This window comes from Oratosquilla oratoria, chromosome 44 (genome assembly GCF_046742065.1).
Source record: "Oratosquilla oratoria isolate Oo_2021 chromosome 44, ASM4674206v1, whole genome shotgun sequence".
NCBI classification, from domain to species: domain Eukaryota; kingdom Metazoa; phylum Arthropoda; class Malacostraca; order Stomatopoda; family Squillidae; genus Oratosquilla; species Oratosquilla oratoria.
In genome coordinates, this window is record NC_134820.1 from 12,062,150 (window position 1) to 12,088,280 (window position 26,131).

The 26,131-nt window shown below is 40.1% G+C and overlaps 1 protein-coding gene across 6 annotated transcripts in view; it reads left to right on the top strand.

Moving 5' to 3' along the window:
* Positions 1 to 20,033, top strand: part of Madm (MLF1-adaptor molecule) — a 274,209-nt gene extending 254,176 nt beyond the window's left edge. For all 6 annotated transcript variants that reach the window (XM_076180167.1, XM_076180164.1, XM_076180166.1 and 3 more), the window contains one exon: positions 677 to 20,033. In XM_076180167.1, coding sequence (XP_076036282.1) covers positions 677 to 850 — 174 coding nt within the window. In that variant the 3' untranslated portion in view covers positions 851 to 20,033. The remainder of the gene's footprint in view (positions 1 to 676) is intronic.
* The last annotated feature ends 6,098 nt before the right edge of the window (positions 20,034 to 26,131 follow it).

Consider the following 26,131-nt stretch of genomic DNA (forward strand, 5'->3'; position numbering starts at 1 on the left):
AAAAGCCTTGGTATATGTATGTATGTACTCGTTCTTTCCATGTGTTCAAATCATCCCAATACTTTTTCATCAACCATGTCTGCCATGCCATGAGGATGTCTGTTTAGTAAGGAAGGTGAGAAGGCAGAAAATAGGGGCGAGTGGAGAATGGTTGTATATGGATGATGCTGTGATTCATGGAAGGGAGTGGCTATGTGTAAATATTATTTTGACATAGCGGAGTAATTTTTACCCATCTCCTTTTCTGCATGAGGGAATGGAGAGGGGGGTTGCTGATTAAATGAAGCAATCTTGCTGTGGATGTGCTGTGTCTTGCTGCATTGCTTTTGACCCAGAGCAGTGGGCAAGATGCAGACATGACCTGTCATCCAGGAGGAGCCAAGCTAAGAGGGAGGGAGGGGTGGTGAATAGGAGTGGAGTATGTGGGGATGAAATGAGTGGGAGTGAAAGTATACTTTTTGACATTGGCTATCTCCCTTGTAAGGGGAAAAAGCCCTTGGTATATGTATGTATTTATATCTGCCATCTCCTTTTTTGCCCCTGGATATAACATTTCCTCAGCAAAGTAAAATCAAGGAATGATTTCAGGTGTGGTTTTAGGTATACATATTTATTTGGTCATCACAATATTTGGTGCTTTCAGAATGTAGTAAGAACATATTGTTTTTGTCCTCAGGGTGATAAAGAGAAGATCACAAGTTTAATTGAAGACCATCTGCAGCGCTTCAGGAATGGTATGAGGATTCCTTCCACAGGACTCAATGGTGGAATGCACCCTCCTGTGCCCCCACCACAAGCCTCCACAGCTACAGTCTACCAACAACCCATTGTCTCAACCTCCACTAGATAACAAAGGCCTCCTACTTCCATACCAATTGTCCATGTGCCTGATCCATTGTAATGTTTACCTTGGTTAGCACTCTGGCACACTCCTGGGAAGGCATCTAGTTCACTTGTTGCAAAGGGAGATAACAATGGCACACACACAGCAGTGCTGAATGTAGTGCCAGACAAGGTGGACTATTTGTACAACTGGCAAGGGCGCAGGTTTCCTTTGAAGTGTCTACTGTAGAGTTAATTCCATTGGACCTACTCAATGCATCAAAATTGGAGTAGGACTGCATTTATCCTGACAAGACCAAGTAGGGCAACTGATTTTTCTTGTCTCTGCAGAAGACACACCATTTAATGTGATACTGAGAAGTTCTAGAACCTTCCTATGATATCCTCCTTTGACTATTTAGTGAGACAGCTTCCATGAAGCTGTTGGTATAGGCTCTTAAACTGACACACTTTGGACTTGGAACATAGACTGCAAGTGTATAGATGGTGCGCACACCATACTAAGTCTTCTTTCTGTCAAGTGATGCCTTGTGCTAAGCTAAGTTACCTGTATCAGCTTCTAGCAATCCCTGCAAACCTTCTATGTCGAGTGGTTTATGGCCCCACTTTAGAATTAACATGAAGACAAGTATTTGCTGTGGTCCTGGTGTGTGGTAGTAAGGACAATGCTTGCCAAGGTCCCTGACTACGTGCTAAGCCTCTCATGTGATATGTCATCCAATAGTCAAGAAACATTCTTCTTCCTCTCAAACCTCAAACAATATCAATTGAAATATTTCCACCTAGATTTAGCCAATAGGTGCTGGGAAATTTGAGTCTGTCTGCTTTTCAGGAGGTGAGGATGAAAAAATGAAGAATATTTTTTGAAGTAAACAGCCAATTCATAAGGAAAGTGCCTAGTTCTGTACATAGAGCCTGGACTTGGGGTGGTCTCCCTGGCTTATTGTAGATTTCATCTAGTCATCACTTGATTTGAAGGTTTCCTCACTGATGTGTATGCCCAATTCACTGTATAATGGTTCAATTGATTAACAAGCAACATATATAATGCTGAAAATGTTGAGTATTTTTATGCAGGAAAATGGATAAGTGCTGTATAGTAAAATTTAGTAAGTGGGCAATATGACAGAAGAGGCTAGAATGAAGGAAGTGTGTTTGAACCCCGAGAGCTGACAGTTTCTGGATGAATGTGGACACAACCATCCTCACCAGTACACTGCTTCCTCAACATGAGGAACAAGTTCATTGCATAACTTTTGCCCTCATTATTGTTGTTAGGATTTCATTATCATTATTATTACTCTTTATTAATGTTGTTGTCATTTTTATTATTATTGCTGTTACCATACTTTTCACCCTTTCGTTTTTATCAATATTATTGATATTCTGTCACATGTATGGTATTATTATTTTCTATTATCATTACTGTTATTATTATCATTATCTTTATTATTATTATTATTTATTTATTTTTTTCTTCTTTTTTTTCTTTAACAATGCTCAATAATTTTTGTTATGGTTAGTTAAGGAATGTGTCCTCTCCTTGTAGAATTACAGAATGTAAATTAGTGCTAAAAAATGTAGGAGTGTTTATCAGGTTTGCTGGATGCTGCAGCATTGTAAGTAAACGTGATTTATTTGTGATCAAGAAGGAATATCCTTGTTCTATTTCCAACACCAAATACCTGTAGATATGAGTTTTGTAGCTCATAGTAAAAAAAATTGAACACTGAAATGGAATTATCTTTAGTAGTATTTTTTCAGTTAAGGACTCTTCAAGACCTGCTCTTTTTTTGTAACTTTTTTGCATTGGTCTTTAGAAACCAAGGCCCTTCAGTGAGTGGCACAAAGCTGAGAATCTACAAGGAGAGGGACACTGTTTAGGATTAGCATAATCCTTCAGGGTCCAAATTAAGACAAGTTTACGTCATTGAGGTTGGGTTGTGTGTATGCGTTGGGTCAGATGGTCAGGTAGTTGGATGCTTGGGCATCGTCACACCCCTCTTTGCACACCACCCAAGGAGTGAACACTAGAGCATCAGACCTCTCTGTCCACTGGACTGCCAGTCCATATGATGTTTTATGTGGAGACCAAGCTGATGCAGGTATTTGACATTCATTCAGTGTGTGGTGGTTGTGGAGGAAGCAGCTGTAGTCCCATGTGCCAGTATTCTTCAAGGGCTCAAGGTGCCCTAGGTACAGCAGGAAATACAGGTCAGACCTTGACTGATGTCAATGGCAATGTGTGGGCATTGATCCCTGAGATGGTGCTAAGGTTGCGAGCAAGGTATTGCTATCGAGAGGCTGTGAAGGGACAGGATGTTATGGCATGCCGGGCTGTGTTGCAGAGTTGAGCATGGCTTCTTCCATGTAGCCAAGCCAGTGCCACAAACCACAAGTCTGTGCTTGCAAAGCACAGAAACCAAGAACACGTACTGTGGTTTTTTCTTGAGTCGTGATGCAACACAGTTCTGAATATTCATGATGGAGTCTGCCAGGAGGTGGAGTTGAGCCTCTCATATTTTGATAAGATAGACTCACGTAGTTGGTGAATGAGGCTGGCTATCCATTGCTCAGCATCATCCTGTTGTGTACATAGTGAGTCGTATTTTTAACCTGGGCGGTGCATATGTATTTTAGCTGTAATGTTGGAACATCCTATTAGGACATTACTTGGATTTTGCCTTACTCATTTTTGCTCAATGTTGTATTCTTGTGTCAGCTGAAGACTGGGAGGCGGCGCATCTCCCAGGCCAAACACACATTGACTAAAAATGATGGGCGCGTCTCCCGGCCTTCACATTTAGATTTAGCTCATGCCATCTCCTGGAACGCTTTTCTGTGAAAAGTGATGATGGTTGTCAGGGTATTGAGTGGGAAAACCCACGCCAATAGGCAGGGGAGTAGAGGAAGTGTAAGGAGGGAGGGATTTTGAGTGTGGATTAGTCTGAGGAAGAGAAATTGACTTGCAATGACAGGCGGTAGCAAAATGGCAAAGTAACATGCCCCACCCTTCGCCACAAGTGGAAAAGTGATGTAGCTGTTCATTAGCAGACCAGTGGCAATTATTTGCAGGCTTTTAAGTAAGGCTTTTGAACCACAGCATGGCTGGGTTATGGAGCATTTGTGATAGCCACCAGTGCAGCACTAACAATGGCTGAGAATTATGCACATCAACATTCCAGGGTGATGAAGTCCAGACAATATCCAGAATTAATATACAACACATCTGGAGCTTTGATACCCCCACCCACATAACACCACCAAATTAACATTACTTTGATGCTCTTGCCTGCCGTTACAACCACTCGTGTGCAAGCACAAGTTGCTGCACCTGTAAGCATCATGGCTTGAATGCTTTGCAACCACACACGCAATTCTAGCTGCATGGCACAATCAGTTCTGGTGCTGCTGTGACTGCTGTTCTCAGCATTGCATGCTTGTGTGCCTCAGTGTGCAACCATGGCAGAGTGTAGCTGCTCAGTTAGCCAGGAATCCATGAAAGGTATCCCTTCTTAACCTCACACCTTAGAGGGGCAAAGTTGCCTTGCACACATTTACATTCCTTGTGCACAGATTAAGCACACACTCTACACCACACATGTGCATATACACACTGGTCAAGAAATATGAAATACTAACACACACTTTGACAAAATTGACCAAATATACAATGTACTGATTACCCAGTATGTACTACTTTTGCTCCATTTCCAGCATTACAGTCTTATGTTTATAGGGTTGGATATGCAACAACCTACCACACACTTCATCACACCACATGTTTCAGTATATTGCTGTGTCGCAAATTATGTATAGCAAGACCATAATTACAGTTGGTGCCTTGAGTTTCACTGACTGGAAATCCACAACCCCACTATAGCTGGCAGCGGCCTTGCGACCTCCCCATAGGAAGAAACATTGGGCTGTTGTTTGTGATGTATTAATGTGGCACCATTTCCATGTGAATGAATTGTAGTAGTTGGAGGGTACAGTTGCCAGTTGTCAGCTCTTCTCATGTGGGAAGGTGGAGCAGATACAGTCAGTTGATGGAGAGAGATCTTGGGGCTATCCCCAAGACCAATTGTCAGCCCCTTGGGGCTGCACCTCCTGATGGAGGCAAGGATGTTGATGGGTTTTGAAGACAGGTGGTGGGGAGATGATTTTTCTTTTATGATATCTGTCTCCCAGAACCACCACTTGCAGGCACCTGGCATTGGCTCCAGCAAAACCATAAAATACCAAGATGTGGTTTTCTTGCTTGTCTCTTCAACCATATTTTTTTTAAGTCTTGTCCAAATTATTCATATTGAGCCTCTGTGTCTTGCTGAAGCAACATTGCTAAGAAAGAAATTCTGTCACCACCTCGCTGATTTTTATCGCGACCATCAATTTTGGCACCTCTGCCTCTGCTGCTGCCGCCATCAACAGCACTGTGCCCGTTACCCCTTCTGTCTGTTCCTCTACCTCCTAACACTGCCCTCTCCAACTTCCTCTCCAATCAAACCTCTTAAACAAGCACAAGAAACATTTCCAGCTCAGTTTTTATTCTGAACAGAAATATTACATCAAGCAAAGGTGCACATGAAGAAGATTGAATTCACATATACACATAAACTTGTACAAGGATACTTGTATATACCCATATGCACAAGGCCTGTTCAGTTATTGGAAAAGCATTCCTGCTTCTTACCCATATGCTTTACCCTTTGCTTATAATCCTAACAAAATCACATTATTCTCAAGGGTCATTTAAATCTGCTGTAAAGGTTTGTCTTTATTTTTGTAGCATCATGGTAGTTGGGTGAACAGCTGGGAAGAAACAGTTAGTTTTCCAAGTGTTGGGTGTGTATGTATCTGAAATACTGATTGGGAAACTACAATGGGTATTTGATGCCATGATTATGTTAAATTGTTCAATAGTAGATTAGACATGATGCAGTGTATTTAACAACTGAAATTCTGATGAAGGATATATTTATTGTCCTTGTGGTGTAAACAGATATGGAAATCAGAAAGATAAACTGTAAAAGGTATTGTTTATAAATTGAATATACATAACTTTTTTTTATGATCACAGGTATGGAAAAAAAATATACTTCATTCCAAGAGCATTATTTCTATAATTATTGTTTATTAAAGTATCATCTACTTTAATGCATAGTCATTTATTTAAACTATAGTCTTTCAATTCTATTGTACTTTTTCGACCACTAGCAATGCATATTGGACTTAGTCACTGCAGATGGTGTGGAAACTTAAGCAACTGGTAAGCAGATTGTAAGTTGCAATACTTTTTCACGGTGAACAGAAACCATCCACACTTTGAAGAGAGTAAACACTAAAATTTATAGATGTCCTTGACATATTATCTTGCAACCAACCAAACCTGAAACATCACAACTGTTGCACAAGATGACACTAGCGTCCACCAGTGTAATAGGTCTTGTAGTAAAGCAAGTATGACCATTAAATGACCTCTACCTCTTTCTTCCCATTACTCAAGAACTCTGGTAGATCATATCCCTCTATAGATAATCCCTCATCATCAATCACCAAACAATTGACCTTGAGCCACTAAAAATAATTATATTAATGGTATTGGTAATGATGGTAATAAACACGTGCACCACATTAATAAATAGATTTGTACTTTTACCTGTTGCAACCCTGCTACTAGTGCACCTTCCAAACTCACTTAATCCCTGTCTACTGACCATCCATCTATTTCTGATCCAATATCACTCCAGTAATGTTGGCTGACCATGGCACTTAACCACAAAAAGAAGTATAATTAGAATTATAGTGTTTAACTCATTTTTATAATATATGGCAAAGCTTAATCATCAGAGTAACCACCAGGACTTAAAAGGGTAAAACAACTAATGGATTAGATACTGATATGTTAAATTTTCAGTCAATCCATGGATTTTATTCAGTGATGAAAAAAGCATTGTATTGAAGCATCAACCATCATGTGCAGAATTTTCTTTTTTTACTTTTTCAAAGAACTATATATTGTTGAAATTACTCCACAGCCATAAATGAATTTCCTCGACAAGAAAAGCAGACCTCCTTCAAATATAAAGACATCAGTGTCCCTGAAATAAGACATACTTGGCATTTTAGAGAACATCTCCCCAACCCTCACACCTGAGGCTACCAGACATTCACAGAAACCCTCTAGAAAATTCAGACAACCCTAAGTACACTCACTGAAATTCCTCCCACTCTTTCATAGTAAATGTGTATAAACATTCACAGAACCTGACTAATACACCTGAGAATACAAACACATGCACAGTGGACATGTACTCACTCTTAGTTACAGAATGTGTTGTGACACCTGGATAAGCTGCAAAGAAAAAGGTTTATAACACTTTATCTTTATTGGGCCTGCTATTCTCAGGACTGGATTATGAAGTGACAAAGGGTAAAGGTCTGTAGTATTTCATATTATGGGTAGCTTGGTTGTAATAAAGTAAGTCTTGTAAAATTTCATTGACAGGAAACCAACAGTAGTGAGCAACAGTGTCCAATGCCTCCTATAAGTTTTTTCAAGGTAGAGACCTTGGACTGGTTTCTCTTTTCTATGAATGTATGTTTGTATCTGCCACAGGCTAGCAGAAGAGAAGTCTCCAGCTGGTAACTGGTAATTCTGATCATGTGAAAAAGAGAAGGGAAAATAATTAAGGATGATAAAGAGTTTGGACTTGTCCTCCAGACCAAGAATCAACATCCATCTTGCAGCACCACCACATAGGAATGCATTATTGGTCCCAGCTTGGCTGTATGTAGCTATATTAGGAGGCCTGTAAATGCATGGTTGGTTTCTAACTTTATTGCCAGATAAAAAGGTGGAGGATACAGGAACAAGTCTCGTATCTATACACCAAAAGGTCTCTTCCCCAATGTAAGGAAGGTAGCCAGCCAAGACAGGCATCCGCCCTCCACCCATTCAACAGCCATTTATTTTCCCTTACATCTTAGCTCTTTGTGGATGAAATACCATCCCTGCCCTTTGCCTGGGTGAGGAGCAATGCAGCAAGACCGGAATTATGCATTCACACTATCTTTTTGGTTGTGGGTCAACATTTTCATGTCAGATTGAGGCCATGGAATTCTATGAAATGTGGTAAACTGTAAACTGGAGATCATGATGTGAGCAGTAGTGTTGTGGTAATTGATGGTGAAATGTATACTGGAAGAGTTCCTGTGACCCTGTGTGACCACTGCCCAAGGTCTTAGTGGTCTTGGCAGGTGTCTTTTACATTGTTGAGAAGATATGTATCACAGGTTTTTTGCACTTCATAGCCAACAGCACATTAGATCAACTCTAGGGGATGTGTACAAGTCCTTGGCTTTGTTCATGAGTATAGAATTGGGTCCACATAAGAACACAGGAACATAGTTTTGATAACAGGTGATCTATCAACACTGTATGGTGTAGGAATGAAGGCTACATTACTCTCCATTTGGAAGCAAAAGCATAAATGGAATTTTGTATGGTAACCTGTTTCTGTAATGAGAAAAAGAATGAATAGGTAGAGGTAACAATTAAGATAGAGATAACTATCTGGGAAATATAGATGGCCACTGGTAATCAGGAAGTTGTTTGGTCACTTGGTTGATGGTGTAACAAAGGTGGTAAATGATAATGGGCATTGATAGATATGGGCATGCTGGCAAATGGTACTTTGCAGCTGATAGAATGAGACATTATATGCTGAAGAGCATCATATAATGTGGGTTGACAGGGAGACTGGTGAAACCTAGGAAGGGGCTTAAAAGGGTTGGAGTTGCCTACCTTAAATACTGAAGCATCACTTAAAGTGTGTGGTATGGTAATTCATAACTATCAGAACTAAGTGTCCAAGGTTTTCATAAGGTAGCAGTGAATGCATAAGGAATGTTTTACTTTATTAAATGGTCTGTTAGTTCAGCTAGATACAAAATGTACATACATATACCAAAGGCTTTTTCCCCGGAGGTAGCCAAAGTCAAAGGCATAAATCCACTCCCACCCATTTCATCCCCACATATTCCACTCCCATTCACCACCCCTCCCTCCCTCTTTTCTTGACTCCTCTTGGATGATGGGTCATCCCTGCATCTCGCCCACTGCCCTGGGTCAGAAGTAATGCAGCAAGACACAACACGTCCACAGCAAAGCTGTTTCATTTAATTGGTGACCCCCCTCTTTGTCCCCTAGATTATTATTGTGTGGAGATACAGTACTATATGACATTCTTGTGCCAGGGTAAGGCTGTGACAGTTTGTGAATGTGGTGAAATGGTTCAAATGGACATTAAGGCCTGCCATAGGCAATAGCGCAGGATCAACATAGTTCATTGTATGCCGTTCAATACCTGAATGGTCCATGTGAGACTGGCTTATGACCCAGAAGAAAATATGTTGGCTATGATTCTGACCCATCTTAGGTCAATTCTAGGAGAAGCACCCATGAGTCCTTAGTTACCTTTTTGTAAGGGTGCAGAACAGGCAGGGCCAGTGGGAGATCACTGATTGTCTCATTGATAACAACCAGGTCTAGCTTAGCTGGAAGGTATAAAGAAGCGTATTGGTATAACGATGGATCCATATTTTCAGTAGAAGTGAAGCAATTTTATCCTACACACACATAAAATTAGTGTCCCCAACATAGTGACTTGGGTGAACTATTCTGCTGCACAGCTGGTTGATATCTGGCACATATTTCTGAGAGTTGATCAGAGGTAGAGGACCACATTCATAACTAGCAGGTTTTATACAGCAATCATGGAGTCTACAGGAATATTTCTAATTGGCATACCTTCAGCCTGGTATGAGAGATTTGGTCACACTACTTGTATCACTTGTATCTGGAACTGTAATCACTGGAGGCCAACATTTCTCCCTACAAGTATGACATTCTAGCATTACCTTCAGTAGGAGCATGTGCACCAGAATTGTTAAGTTAGACATGAGCAATTTGTGTGGTTAATGAACTGCCATGTTCTTCAGTCACTAGATCTTGTATCTCCTCCTATATTAACCCCTTGGTCATTCATTCAGTCAATCCATTGATCCAGGTCTTGCAGAAGACCCACAGCTCCCAAGCAAAAAACAACAGCCACTAGATTGGCCTACAAGTTGCTCAATATTTAGTTGTCTGGATAATGAGAGAGTAGGCAGTCGAGGATGTGGTGTTCCACGGTTCCTGTGTAGTGATTGCATCAGGAGCAATTTGATTCTGTGGCCAAGCCTACTGGGACCGTTTTAATACTGGATGGTGGCCCAAACACAGTTATGCCAATGTGGTTCTTGTCAGAGGAATTTCTATTGGGTCAAGGTGTTTCAGATGGAAGTTTGATATTTTGTCATTGCTTTGTGCATGAGAATTCTTGTCTTTATTGCATTTTCTTGTCTTTGTCGGAAAAGAGAGAGGGTGATTTCTGTGTTTGATTTTACCTTGCATATGTTTTGGGTTATCTTCCGGTTTTCTGAAATTGTGGGTTTTAGATTTCTGGAGAAATTTTCATAATGCTACACTTTTTTTGGTGATGAGATTTTTCCACAAATTGATCCAACTGTTTCATGGGAGGGCATAGTTTCTTTTTTAAATTCTTAATGTTTTTTACTGTACTCCATGTTTGTTACTGGTTTTCCCATCTATAGCATCTGTGTGTTTTTCCCTGTATTCTTTCATGTTTTGTAAGGTTCTTTAGATGTTGAAGTAGTACATTTTCTTCTGTGGGATTCAGCTCACTTTTTAGTTTCTCTGGTTTTGAGGATGGCTATCTGGTGTATAGCATGAAATGTATTCATGTATTACTCATCTTTGTAGATGTTTTGGTCATTAATCCTATCTATACCTAATTTCGTTATCCTTCGATTCTGGACACTACCAAGTTCTTTTGTTCAGCTGTGTGGTCCCTTTGGTAAAGAAGGTTCTCCATCCTATGTATCACCAAGCCACATTTGGTCAAATGAAAATGAAATACTACAGGCCCTTCCCCTATATAGACCCGATATAATGTAAGAATTTAATACATATATACACCAGTGGCTTTTTTCCCCTTACAAGGGAGGTAGCCAAAGTTAAAGGCATAAATCCATTCCCATCCATTTCATTCCCATATACCTCTCCCTCCCTCTGATCTTGGCTTCTTCTGGATGGGTCATTCCTGCATCTTGCCCATTGCCCTGGGTCAGAAGCAATCAAGCAAGACAGCACATCCACAGTAATCCTGCTTCATTTAACTGGTGACACCCCCCCCTCCATCTCCTCATGCAGAAAAAGAGAAGATGGGGGAAAATCCCTTCAGACTGTGTCAAAATATCATTCACACATACTCCCTCACCTCCCCCCCCCAACTCCCATGTATCACAGCATCATCCTTGCTCAACTATTTTCCACTCATCCCTATCTTTTGTCTTCTCCTTTACTTCCTCAACAGACATTTCCCCCTTTCCCAATGCCCCTTTTACCCCATCCATCCATCTCATCCTTGGTCATCCCCTCATGTTCACTCCTTCAACCTCTGACTTCCACATCTCTTTTACTAATCTTTCTTCACTCGTTCATTCCATGTGTCCAAACCATCCTAATACTCTTTCATCAACTCTATCTCCCAACTCCCTTTCCACCCCCTCACCTTATTTCTCACTCTATCCAGCCTAGTAACCCCTACTGTACTTCTTAGGCATTTCATCTCAAATACATTTAAACACTTCCTCTTGTATGTTCCATGTTTCTGCCCCATACAGTGCTGTCAGCACAATCACTCCATACAATCTCCTCTTAGCATCCATTCCCAAATGTATTTCTCGTTACACTTTTCCATCCCCCAAGGCATTTACTTGCTTCTCTCAATCTACATTCTACCTCCACCTCCACTCCTTTTCCCACCACATTTGCATCCAAGTATCTAAAACTATCCACTTCCTCTAGTCTCTCTCCCCTAATACTCACTTCCAATTTGCTGCCATCCTCTCCCTTTGTACATCTAATCACCTTACTTTTACCCACACTTATCTTCAACTTACTTCTTTTGCACACCTTCCCAAACTCCTAACTTCCTTAATCCCTCCTCTGATCTTGCTAGAACCAGTGTCATCAGCAAACAACAACTTCCTTATATCCCATTTTTCTCCATTTTCTTTAACCATCTCCATTCCCAGGCCCATTACCCTTGCATTTACTTCTCACACCACCCCATCCATGTATAAATTGAACAGCCAAGGCAACATAACATATCTTTGGTGAAGTCCCACCTTTACCTTAAACTGCACATTCTATTTCTAACACAAGCTCTACTACTCTCATAAAAACTCTTGACTGCTCTTAACAATTTTCCTCCTATCCCATATATCTGCAATACCTCTTAGTGCTTTCCTGTCTACCCTGTCATAAGTCTTTTCCAAATCCATAAAGGCCCAAAAAACATCCTTACCTTTTCCCAAAGCTGTCTCACATATGCCTTACCACACAAATCTGATCCACACAACCCCTACCTGTCCTAAACCCAAATTGTTCCTCACCAATTACTCCCTCTGTTCCTCTCTTAATCCTCTCAAAGCCCTCCCATAAGCCCTCCCAACTACACACATCAAACTGATCCCTCTGAAACTACTACACTCACACTTGTCCCCTTTTCCCTTGTAAAGCAGAACTGTACAGGCACTCCTCCAGTCCTCTGGCACTCTACCCTCTTTTAGACAAACATTAAACAACCTCACCAGCCAGTCCACCAATACTGTACCTCCCTTTTTTAGACACTCCACATGACATCCATCCAAAAATTTATGACATGAACTAAAAGGGGAAATGGACAGTTGTAAATAAAGAGAGGATATGGGTACAGCTCTGATAGCCAATAGAAAAGCTCCACATAGAAAGCACACACATATATAACTTGCTAAGATCAATAAAGTGGCTTTTACTTATTTGTATGAAGAAATGGTAAAAAAAATAATAGTCACACTGATAAGGCCAAAATTGGAGTACACAGTGACACTATGGTTACCAAGTACTAAAAAGAATATAAGGAAGATTGAGAAAATCCAGAGAGTAAATATGAAGATGGCCCCATCACTATCTAAACTGTCATATGAAGAAAGATTGTCAAAACTAGAACTACTGACTGGAAGAAAGAAGAGACAGAGGTGACTTGTTGACCATCTACAGAATTATGAGAGATATAGAAGTCCTTGATATAGAAGACTTAATAAATTGGGATAAGAGAAACACAAGAGGACATGGAAGCTCAAAAAGGGCAGTTACAGAAGAGACCTGAAAAAGAACAGCTTTCCCCACAGAGTGGTGGATGCATGGAACATACTAGATGAAACAATAGTGTGTGCAAAACATTACAAGAATTTAAGAGCAAATTAGATATGGCAAGATACAGAAATGGGACACCATGAGAGTAGCTCCCTTTCCTGTAAGATACAACTAGGTAAATACATAGGGGACCAATTGGAAATATGGATTAACTTTGTCAACTGTCTGTTGATGTACATGTAGGTATCATTTAAGTGAACCTACCATGAAAATGGAGAGAAGCAAATACAACACTAGTTTTTAAGAAAGGAAGTAGGGAGGAGAGTGCAAGAGACCATAAGGCCTACACTAAGCAGATCCATGTCCATTACCATCTATCATCCCCATCCATAAAATTATCTAATCTCTTAAAACAACCAATAGTTTTAGTGCTCACAACATGGTTACTCAGTCTATTCCATTTGCTAACTATTGGTAATAATAGGCCATCATCATTCACAATTGTTGTTAGATATTAGAGGAAATAATCAGATCTGGATAAATGAGCTGGAAACAAGAATTATGGTAGATAATTTTAATCTGATTGTGGAAGTTGCATTTGCCCAGTCATTTAGGTTTGTAAAATACTCTATGAGAGAATTGGATGGGCATATTGCTTAAACTTAGATTATGAGGCCTTTCACAAAGTATCACCACTGAAGATAGGTATGAATTCAGGAGAGGATAGAGGAAGTAAAAGGGAATATATTGGAATGTAAAAGATTTTCTTAATGGATCAGGGGAAATATTTGTGAGTGGAGAGGAAAAGTTTGTGTCTGAGAAGTATGGTAGGAGTTACTAGGTTAGAGTGAGAAATGAGAAGAGCAGGAGTGGAAAAGGAGATGAAAGATGGGACTAATGAAAGAGTATTGGAATGGTAAGGACACATGGAAAAAGTGAAGAAAGATTAGTAAAAAGTGGAAGGCAGAGGTTGAGGGAATGAATTTGATGGGATGACCAAGGATGAAATGGATGGGATGAAGGGGACATTGAGCAACAGGGGAATGTCTGTTGAGCAAGGAAGGGAGAATGCAGGAGATAGGGATGAGTCTAGAGTGGCTGTGTATAGACAGTACTGTTATGAAAGGAAGGGAGGGACAGGGGATGGGAATGCTTATATGTAAATGATATTTTGACATAGTCCAAAGGTATTTCTGTTTTCTCTCTTTCTGCATGAGGGGACAGACCAGGGGGTCACTGATTAAGTGGTCTTGCTGTGGATGTACTGTGTCTTTTTACATTGCTTCTAACCTGGGGCAGTGGGCAGGATACAAGGATGATCCATCATCCATGAAAGGGAGGAAAGGGTGTGGATGGGAGTGGAATGGGTGGGCGTAGGTACTGCCTTTGACTTGGCTACCTCCCATATAAAGGGAAAAAAACTCTTGGTATATAGATAGCAGAGTACCACAGGGATCAGTACTGGCATCAGTTGTTTATACAACAGGTTGGTGAAAGGTATAGACAGACATTTGGGTATTTTTGGAAATACAGCTTAGCTGTTTAGAAAAATGGAGGATATGACTACAGGACATATGTACTACATACACATACCAAAGGGGCTGGGCAGACAAGGCAAGCACCCACCCGTCATCCATCCCACACCAATCCAATATCCATCCAATGCTATCATCAGAAATAGTTGATGAAATTTATAATCAATAGATGGTGATTGTTTGACCAATTGAGTGTTGCATTGTGTTTTGCTAACTGGAAACCCACAGCAACTGGGAATAGTCCTTGGGCCTTGCCAGAGACCTACCTGGGAAGAAGCTTTGAACTGATGTCTGTGTTATATTACTGTAGGACTGTTTCTGTCAGTGACTGAATGTAGTAGACGGAGGGGAGCTGTCACCAGTTGTCAGCTCTTTGTATGTAAAGGTGAAGGGAGTAGTTGAAATTTATAAAAGAGACCTTAGGCCCAATCTAAAGACTGAGTGTCAACACCTTGGGGCTGCATCCCTAAATGGAACTGAAGTGTGAAGATGGCTGACAGAGAGATGACTGATAGCCTTCTCACAGGATCACTTTTTACAGGTTCCTGCCATTAGTCCCTTGAATGTTAGAAAAGATCAAAAGCTAAAACAGAACAAGTCATATATACAAGTAAGGCAAGGAGGCTTGGGACATTGGAGAGAGATGTTTCCCTACTATATTATCAAACCTCATGAACACCTATGCCTGAGGGGCTGACACTTGGTCTCTGAAGTGGGACCAAAATCTCTGTCAGTATTGACTATCCAACAGTTTTTCACAAAGGGGTGCTGACAACCAACAACTGGTCCCCTCTTCCTTTTATTAGGTAACATAGAAATAGATTCACATAAATACAACACCACAATCCAAGATTTCTTCCTAGAGATCCATGCAGGGTGTGGGCTGTGGGTGATGCTGGCTACTGGGGGATTGTGGGTTTCCTATTAGAGAAATTGTAGGCACCATTTATGTATGTTAGTAATAAATGTTGCTTCAACTTCCTGTGAATGTAAACCCATATCTCCACAATTGCAACCATTGGTATTCAGGCCCTCCCATAGATCTCAGGGGAAAAATGATGGACTCTTTTCTGTGTTGCATTACTGTGGGTTTGATTCCATGTCGTCAGCTGATAGGAGGAGGAGGGGAACAGTCATCAGTTGTTAGCTTTCCTTATGTGTACAGGAGGAAAGATCAAGGCTGTTAAGAGATATTGAGCCTAATCTGGATCTTAATTGCCTTCAGAACTGGACCTCCAGATGGAGGTCAGGGTGTTATTGGGCTCTGATGATGATTGGCAGGGACCATCACAAACAGGTACCCATCATTGGTCCCTTTATGATCATGAACTGGGTATAAGTGTAGTGGGGCCAACATAAAAGTTGCATTTTCCATATCCAGACAAGGAAATATTCAAGTTGCTCGTAACTTCAATATCTTAGACAAGTTCTGAATATGCTGTGGTCATCTGTAGTCCACATAAGTGGAAGGATTTTAAGGTTGAATCTATGAAGAGAGAATAACAACCCTTGGGATTAGGGAAAGGAAATGTATTGGTAGACCACAAATGTACCATGGCCAAAGAGTTTGTGGACTAGGCCAGCAAAATCAAACTATTAAAGGTTAAAACATATTCATATATATTTTAGGGGAAAAAAGAAAAATTATATAGCTCAGCTTTCCCAGTAGTTAAGCAAGCTCAAATTTATGATGGTGACATTCAAGTGGTATGAATTTAAAAAAAGACACTGAGTAGGATCATAGTCCTGTAGTAATACAGTTTGATTGAAATTATTTTATTTTTTCTAGAAGGAAGAGTGCCCCAAGATTGGAACAAAGCAAATGTGGTCAACAAAGGTTACATTGGAAGTCCCTACCTCCCACAGCCAATGTGGATTTGGGGAGGGATGCTCTACCAGTGCACCAGATGGTGATCATTGATATGAGCAGGGCTTTTGACAAGGTTCCCAGACAAATACTATCCAAGGGGATCATTGGGACAGGCATTTGAGGCAGTGGCAGGGGTTTGTTAACCAGGTTTTATAGTAAGACAGTATGGAGTGGCCTGGGGTGGCTGGGTTTTCAAAGCAGAAGTCCCTCTGTAGTGCTATTACCATTGCTGTTCAATCTCTTCCTCTCCCAACTCCATAACCAGAGATGGGCACTGGTGATCTTTCATCTGTGGGTGACCTGGCAATATTGACCCAGTGTATTGAATGCAGGGTACCAGTGGAGAGCACTCAAGCGTGCTTGAGCAGGCTGGAAAGGTGGCTCAAAGATAACAGAGTGGAGACTTCACCCTGGACACTGCTCATACAGGATGGCCATGAATTGGAAAACCATCCCCATTGGAAGGAAGCCCGAATATTCTGGTCCTCACATTTATTACACTTGTGGTTTTTGGCCCACATATTAGGGACCTGGTAGTGGGGATCAACAGGTCAGACATGATTCAATTCATCACAGGCACTAACTTTGGACAGCAGAAAGGGGCTCTGGTAATCTGCAAGCAGTTCATAGCGATCACCTTTGACTGCACTTCCACAGCATGGTTCCCAACTGTCAGCAGGGCAAACATGAGCAGTTTTTAGGCTTAGCAGGGTGGAGCACTGAGAGTGATGACAGGATGCACCAAAACCACCTTATGGTCCTCCACATAAAATGTTGCATGAAGGAGACAGGAACACTGTTCTACACAGGAACCTGAGACACTGCACACCCTTTGCCCTGCATTTCATGGGTACCTCTGGCAGGGTGCAACAGTATAACTAAACCAGCAGCATACCACCTATTCCACATAGAACAGACAAACAAAACACACACTCAGAACACTAAACAAGCCCTTAAGACAAATCATCAGACTAAATACTAACAACAACTTTGAGGCATGAGGTCCAAAGAAAAAGCCCTCTCATGGCTGCTAAGAACCATACTGGCATACCTGTGCTCAGAAAGTCATCCAGTATTAAAACTATACCAACACTGAATAGGCTTGGCCATAAACTGCCCCAGATATAACAACCACACAGGACAAAACACCTCATACTGCAGTGCCCCACACCAACAGCTCCCAGACAACAACAAATCTTCTCTTGAATGATTTGTGGTCCTGCCCAGAGGCTGTTGCTGGTTACCTGAAGGCTACAGGTCAGCAAGAGAGACCAAGGGGAACAGTTTGATTGATTAGGTGGTTTCCACACAAAAAATAGAAAATTGAATATAAAATCCAGCATTTAAGTGATCCCTAGCCTGGCTGACTAAACTCTATTAAGAAAAATTACATAAACTGGGATTGTCCATACCGGAAAAGAGAAGAAAAAGAAGTTACATTACAGCAATCTTTAGAACTATGAAAAGCATGGAAAAAGATACAAACAGGATCCATTAGTTCATTTATACATCACATACACTAATGGCATTTTCCCCCTTACAAGTGAGATAGCCAAAGTTAAAGGCATAAATCCACTCCCACCCATTTCATCCCCACACACTCCTCTTCCATTTACCACCCCTCCCTCCCTCTATTCTTAGCTCCTGGATGACAGGTTATCCCTGCATCTCGCCCACTGCCCTAGGTCAGAAGCAATGCAGCAAGATACAGCACATCCATAGCAAGGCCACTTCACTTAATTGGCTACACTTTAAGCCCCCCCCCCTGCACTTCTCCATCCCCTCATGCAGAAAAAGAGATGGGTAGAAATCTCTTGGGGCTGCGTCAAAATATTATTCACACATACTCCCTCATCCCCCACCCACTCCCTTCCATGCATCACAGCATCATCCATACACAACCACTCTCCACTCACCCCTATCTTTTGTCTTCTCTTTTCCTTCCTCAACAGACATTCCCCTCTTTCCTAATGCCCCTTTTACTCCATCCATTTCCCTCATGTTCATTACCTCCACCTCTGCCTTCCACAACTCTTTGAATAATCTTTCTTCACTCAATCTTTCCATGTGCCCAAACCATCCCAAACTCTTTCATTAACCCTATTTCCCAACTCCCTTTCCACTCCTGCCGTCTTCCTCACCTCATTTCTTGCTATCCAGTCTAGTAACCCCTACCATACTTCAGGTATTTCATCTTATACACATTTAAACACTTCCTCCCTTATATTCCATATTTATACCCCATACAGTTCTGTCAATACAATCACTTCTTCATACAGTCTCCTCTTGTCATCCATTCCCAAATGTCTATTTCTCATTACATTTTTTAATCCCCCAAGGCATTTATTTGCTTCTCTCAATCTTGATTATATTTATTTTGTAGTTATAGCTGAGCAAACCCCATGTTCTATGAACTGGCTTGATCATATTTTCTGTGGTTATTAATATTCAAAGTGAAAGAGATCAAATAATGCAGCTGTAACTTTATATTTTATAATGCGAGCATTGTGATGCATCATAGAATCATTGTACATCATGTAGCTGATGCTGCCCGAAAGAATTTGACCCATATTGAAGAGGTTAAGCAGAATGTCTAAAGGATGTTTAGTAAAAGAGTTGACCACATGGATGCTTTAATCTGTGAAATAAACTAGAAGAAATAATCCAGGTAGACATCAATGAATTTAAAGCAAAGTTTGATAAATGGAGATATGTATAGGATTCCATGAGCATAACCCAAGTCCTGGACATTACAAATAGATAAATACACACACACACAAATTGAAAGGTAGTTATTATGGATTAAAAAATAAAAATGGCGCCCCACAAGCATAGCTCCTTTCTTCAATACTCTACTTAAGTAAATACACAAGATGAACATTTTGGCAAACATTGTCAGGTACCAGAACATCATATGTACTGAACCTGTTAGGCATTGAGGAGTGGTTGATGTGCTACAGGAGAGGGCTGGGTGGATAGTGTATACTTAGGTCTGGAGAAAGATTTTGGTGAAGAACCTCACAAAGAACTGCCATGGAAATTGGAGTTAGTGAAGGAAACCCCTAGGACTGGTTGAGAGATTTCCTGTAAGATTGATGAGGGCATTACTGTAAGATAAGATGTAAGGACGGAGGGAAGTAACTAATTCAAGTCCTGCAAGGGTTAGTACTGGCACTTTTATCGCTCTTGATTTATGTAAATTGAATGATTAATAGTAAAAGTTGTACTAACATGTTAGCAGACAACACAGGATCATGAGGAGAATAAAAGATAAGGACTATAAATTGTTACAAAAAGATCTAGACAGAATATATGTCTGGAGCTAAGTACGGAAAATGAACTTCAGTGAAAAAAAAAATATTGGGAAGGGGAATAATTACAAAGAGAAGGATTTGGTAGTGTTGATCATACCTAATTTTTGTTATTTCACAAACAGTAAAATTATGGGTGACACACACTTGTTGGTAAATATAAAACTGGTTTTCCACTACATGGATAGATGAAAAAAAAAATCAGAACTTGATGAGCTCCTTGATCTGCACAAAATGGAGGATATAAATAAGATTGAGGGAATGAAAGAGCAGCAACCATATAAGGAGAGATTAGATGCATTGGATCTGCCATCATTAAAAGAAAGAAGAGAAAGAGGTGCCATGGTTATAGTGTTCAGGTCAATGAACAGAGCCTATAAAACTGACTGAAAACCTTTTTATTTGGGATGGGAGGGTGTCATGAGATTCATGGAAAGAAATTGGAAGAAAAGGGAGAAACAAAAATGCATGCTAGAACAATATCAAGAAATAGTTTACTATGCTGATGTATCAACTCATGGAATAGACTAAAAGACGATTGTCCAGTCCAGTCATAAATTAATTCAAGGCCATATATGATCATTGAAGAAGAAAAAAAATCCACAAGTGCAGTTCTTTTTCTGTATATTACAGTTATACAAGCACAGTTAATTAAATGCACACATTGGGAAAGAGAAATGAGACTTGACAAAAAAAAAAAAAAAAATCTTAGTCACTGAACCAGGTGTCACATACACATGAAATAATTGTTCCCCCTCCCATAACAATAACTAAATTGTGAGGCTATAGATTTTATTTTTGCAAGTGCCAAGTGATTTCACTGGCCAAAATGAGGTTTCATATGTTCACTTTTCAGTGCTAGCCATAGCTGAAAATCATCTGGTGTTTGTCATAATGAAATACATAAAGTATGTCATGGTACTTGCCCAAGATTGTTTTCAGGAATTTTAAACTCCTTACTTTTGATGACAACACCCATTCCAGCAATCTTCTTGCAGCCCTGTTTATTCCAACCAGCCCCTCTAACCATATTCCCTGTGAAGTCACCATATTCAAACACATCATCTTTATTCAAGAAAATAATCTGAGCAGTGCCTCACATTCCCAGAACTGGTCTTTCCCTATTCCCACACATCTGGGAAACAAATTTCAAGCCACATAAAATGTTATCTTGAGCTTACATTTGTACAATGACAACATTCACACTCACAATATATGGAATAATGCATACTTGACCATAATTTTTTTCCCATTGCCAACAAATGCTTTGACCTCACAATCCTTTCCTTCATCCAAACTCACTCCCTTCAGACTCCACTGCTAACCAGCCCTGTCACCAAGGCAACCCAGTCCCTGACATGTAGCAAGGCCATGTTAGGCTCTACGATGCTCCTATGTAAAAACACTGCTCTGGAATAAACTATAAACTTGAAGTTTGGTGTTTGCTTCTTCCTGTAATTGTGGTTATATACTCTTGATGGGCTGCAGGGTTAACCATATCAAACAGGTCTTGTATTAAAGATGTGAGGAAGATCACAGGACTTACTGCTAACTCCCATGTCCCTTGTAGGGAACTGGGAAATTCGTCATAGACATATGGGATAGTATTATAATGATGGTATGGTCCATTGGGTATCCTATAGGTATATAAGAGTCCACCAAATAGGTTTTATAAAACTTTGACAAAGGGATTGATAGCAATATTAGTAAATTTGTGGATGACACTTAAAATAGGATGGCAAATTAGGTGGGGTAGATGCTGGGACACTGCAGGAAGATCTCAACAAATTATTTACATGGTGAAATGGCAAGTGAACTTCAATATCTCAAAGGTTTATTCGACCCAGAAATACTGAGTATATAATACCTTTGTTTTTTTTTTTGAGTGCCCAAAGACGTCATTGCAGAACCAGCATGTACACAGGTAAGCACCAATGATGCACCAATATAAACACTTCTTCAGAGACATACGAGTATTCTGGTTCAAACTGACAGCCCATAACTATGCCATCTATCCACACGTATTGGCTGTTGTCAGAGATATTTAGGGAGTTCATAATACTCTCAAAACATGATGAAAAACTCAATATTGCTGAATATCATCTGTTTTCATATGGGACATTTGGGTTGGTACACAGAGGATCTAATAAAATGGGATGATAGAAATACAAGAGGACATGGAAAGAAAATAAAAAAAGACAGTTATAGAAGAGATCTGAAAAAGAACAGCTTTCCTCACAGAGTAATAGACATTTGGAACAAGTTAGATGAGAAAGTGGTGTGTGCAAAAACAATACATGAATTTAAAAACAGTTTAGATAAAATGAGATATGAAGACGGGACACCACGAGCATAGCTCCCCTTCCCGTAAAATACAACTAGGTAAATACAGCTCATGATGTCACTGGAACTAACACAGAGATGGTGTTGTATGCTGTGTTTTAAAATATTAGCTGATGACAAATATTTTTGTTAATAAGTCTTTCAAATAGTACTTTTGAGATAAGATATTTGTTTTAAACATGGTTCTCATGAAAATAAATAACATTACAAATGGGAAGATGGTGGTGAATGGGAGTGGAGTATGTGGGGATGAAATGGGTGGGAGTGGATTCATGGTTTGACTCTGGCTATCTCCCTGGTAAGGGGGAAAAAGCCCTTGGTATATGGATATATATGTATGTACCAAGCCCAGGTACAAATATGCATTTTTTCTTTTGTAATGCTCTCCGTTTTCATGAGAACCATATTTGATATACTAATGGCTTTAGTCTAGTCATGTGGAATAGTTGTAGCTCCCAAGGAACAGACAGTTGTATTAAATGCACTTGCATAATACTGGCAAAGTCTTTCCACAGCATTGTAGTTGATGGATAAATAACTGACGTTTGTTCAGTTCACAGACTGGAGATGTTACCATTATTCACATCTTCTTCAACAACACATCCAGAGGGGATGTAATGTCTCAAAGAAATTATGTGAAGCCAGTTAAGAATTACGCATGCAGCCAGTGGCAGATCCAGGATAAAAAATGGGGGTGTGGCTAACCTGAATTTTGTAAATATAAATTATGCTTTGAGGGGGCTGACCTGAATTTTGTAAATATAGATAAAGCTTTTAAACAGATATACTCTGTAGCAAAAATATGATGATTTTGAATATAAACTGAAGTACAGTCAGACCTCGCTCAATGCAAGTGTTAGGTTCCTTTGCCTGTTGTGCAGGACGAAATTTATGTTGGACAAATAACAGGTCTTATGGGAAAAAATAGGTTAGGTTCCCAAACCCTCTTCAGACACTGACACACAACACAACTCGGTGGGTTATTCAAATCGTGCTATAAGAACATAGGAACATAAGAATGAAGGAGACTGCAAGAGACCATAAAGCCTACACTAGGCAGCTCCATATCCATCACCACCTGTCATCCCCATCCATAAAGTTGTCTAATCGTTTCTTAAAACAACTAATAGTTTCAGCACTCACTACATGTTTACTAAGTTTATTCCATTCGTCGACCACCCCACTAGTAAACTAATTCTTGCCTATTTCCTTCTTAAATCTAAATTTGTCCAGTTTATATCCATTACTGCGAGTCCTGCTCTGTTGTTTTAATATGATGACCTTGTTTGCATCACCCTTGTTAAAGCCTTTGATCCACTTGAACACCTCTATTAGATCACCCCGCACTCTGCGTCTTTCCAGAGAATGTAAGTTAAGGTGCCTAAGCCTCTCTTCGTAAGGCAAATTTCTGAGTCCATGTATCATTTTGGTCATTCTTCTCTGTACTGATTCTAGTGAATTGATGTCCATTCTGTAGGACGAAGACCAAAACTGTACCACATAGTCAAGGATGGGTCTATCACTAGAGTTTAATTACCTCTGCACTCCTATTTGTTACCATCCTAGCCATGAAACCTAATGCTCTGTTAGCTTTATTCCTGGTGCTAATGCACTGTTTCCTGGTTTTAAGGTCCGGACTCACTAGAACTCCCAAGTCTCTCTCGCACTCAGTTTTCTCTAAAAACGTGTTATCTAAGCTGTATCTATTTTCAGGGTTGTGTAGCCCTACATTTAACATGCTACACTTAGAGATATTGAAGTTCATTTGCCATTTCACCGACCATGTGAACAATTTGTTAAGATTATCTTGCAGAATCTCTGCGTTGTCTCCTGACCTAATTCAATCAAATCAGCCACCCTGAGTCCATTGCTGAACAAAGGCCTCCTTCATAGCATTACATGATTCACACGACTGTGCCAGGCTCTGCCACGTCACTCCTGCAAACTTCTCAATCTTGTCTCTCCACCTTCTGTCTGGTCTTCCTCTTCCACACTTCCCATCTCGTGGCGTCCACTCAGTAACACACTTGCTCCAACGCTCATCAGTCGTTTGCACTAACTTACCTACCCAATTCCACTTCCTCTCTTTTACTGCCTCCACAATATCTTTTACTCTAGTCTGCTCTCTCACCCAACTTGCTCTCTTTCAGTCAGCGTTATTCCCATCGTTGATCTGTCCCTTCTCCTCTGTGCTGTCCTTAGTTTTGTTTCCATTGCCTTCATTAATTTTCAAGTTTCACACCCGTAGATTATTGCTGGTAGAATGCATTGATTGTAAACTTTACGTTTCAAACATAAAGGTAGAGAGCCTCTCAGGATTTTATTATACTTACCAAACACTTTCCAACCAATTGCAATGGGTCTTCTTATTTCATTACCATGATATTTGGTCATTTTCACCATCTGGCCTAAATAATTATACTCTTCAACTTCCTCAAGACTCTCATCATCAATTACAATCTCTTTACTTTGAACTTTCGTATTGACCATTACTTTGGTTTTACTTTTATTCATTTTTAAACCTACTTTGACACTTTCCTTGTTTAGATCACTTAGCATATCTTGCAAGTCTTCTGCTCTTTCTGAAATAAGAATAATATCATCCGCAAATCTTAGGTAGATAGATAGATAGATAGATAGACTTTATTTGGCAATAAATCAATGTACATGAAGTGCAAATAATGACAAGAACATATAGTTCGAAATAATAAATGTAAATTGCCGAGGATAACAAAATACTCGTCATTAATCTTCAATATATAGTAATGATCTTTTACCGGTCCAGTCTAATGGTGTGGCCAACTGCATTTAGAAAGTGCCCCTGGAGCTCCTGTACGCATGGAACATTGGTTTTCAGAAACTTGTAGGCTACAGTCATCCCTCTGTGTGGACACTGATCGACAATTTTCGAAAAGACCAGGCTGTAGTGGCTACACAAATGATACAAAACCAACGAGGGCAACCACCAAAGAAGCGGGTGAAGAGGGTGACTTAGCAGATGCAGAACCGCCTTCGGAATCTGTGCCAGGGGTATGCTGCAGGAAGTCAGTGTCTTCCTGACTTTCTACATGCAGTTGGCCACACCATTAGACTAGACCGGTAAAAGATCATTACTATATATTGATGGGAGAAATTTGTATTGAATTTTATAATTATTAAAAACTAAAATATGAAAGTTTGGATATTGTTTGTGTATTATTGCTGTAATAAACCTAAATATAACTAAAAAATCCTGTATATTGTTTGTTATCAAGTTCAAGAAAAGTAAAAAAAAATATTTGGTGAGCAAGTGTCCTATTTGTCACTTCTCCGGTGAGCGATTGTCCGGTGAGCAATTATCCGGTGAGCAACTATCCGGTGAGCAATTATCCAGTGAGCAACTGTCCGTACCCGTCTTTTCCCACCTCAATCTTCTGAAAATATCTTCCAAGCAAGCTGTAAATAGTTTCGGTGAAATTGTATCGCCTTGCCGTACTTCTTTCTCGATCTTGATTTTTTTTTTTTTTGTATCTTTATGTAGTCGAATTATAGCGGTACCTTTCACATAAATCTTTTCTAAAACGCTTACTATCTGTTCATTTGTACCCTGCTTGCGTAGCAAGTTTAGTATATTGCTATTTGTTCTACCGAGTTAAAGGCCTTCTCGTAATCTACAAAAGCTTGTCGTTTTCTTGATTAGTTGGTTTATCGCCTGCAAATGGTCTAGGGTCAAATGTCCGCTCCTAAAGCCTGCCTGTTCTCTCGGTTGGTTTCCATCTAAAACTTAACTTAGTCAATTTGTAAGAATTTTGGATAATACTTTGTATACATTTGATAGCAAGCTAATCGGTCGATAGTTACTAAGGTCCTTCTGGTCCCCTTTTTTATGAAGCAAAATCACTATAGCATTGCACCACGCACCAGGAACGCTTTCTTGACGTAAGCACTGGGTGTACAACTCGGCTAATTTAATATGAACTAATTT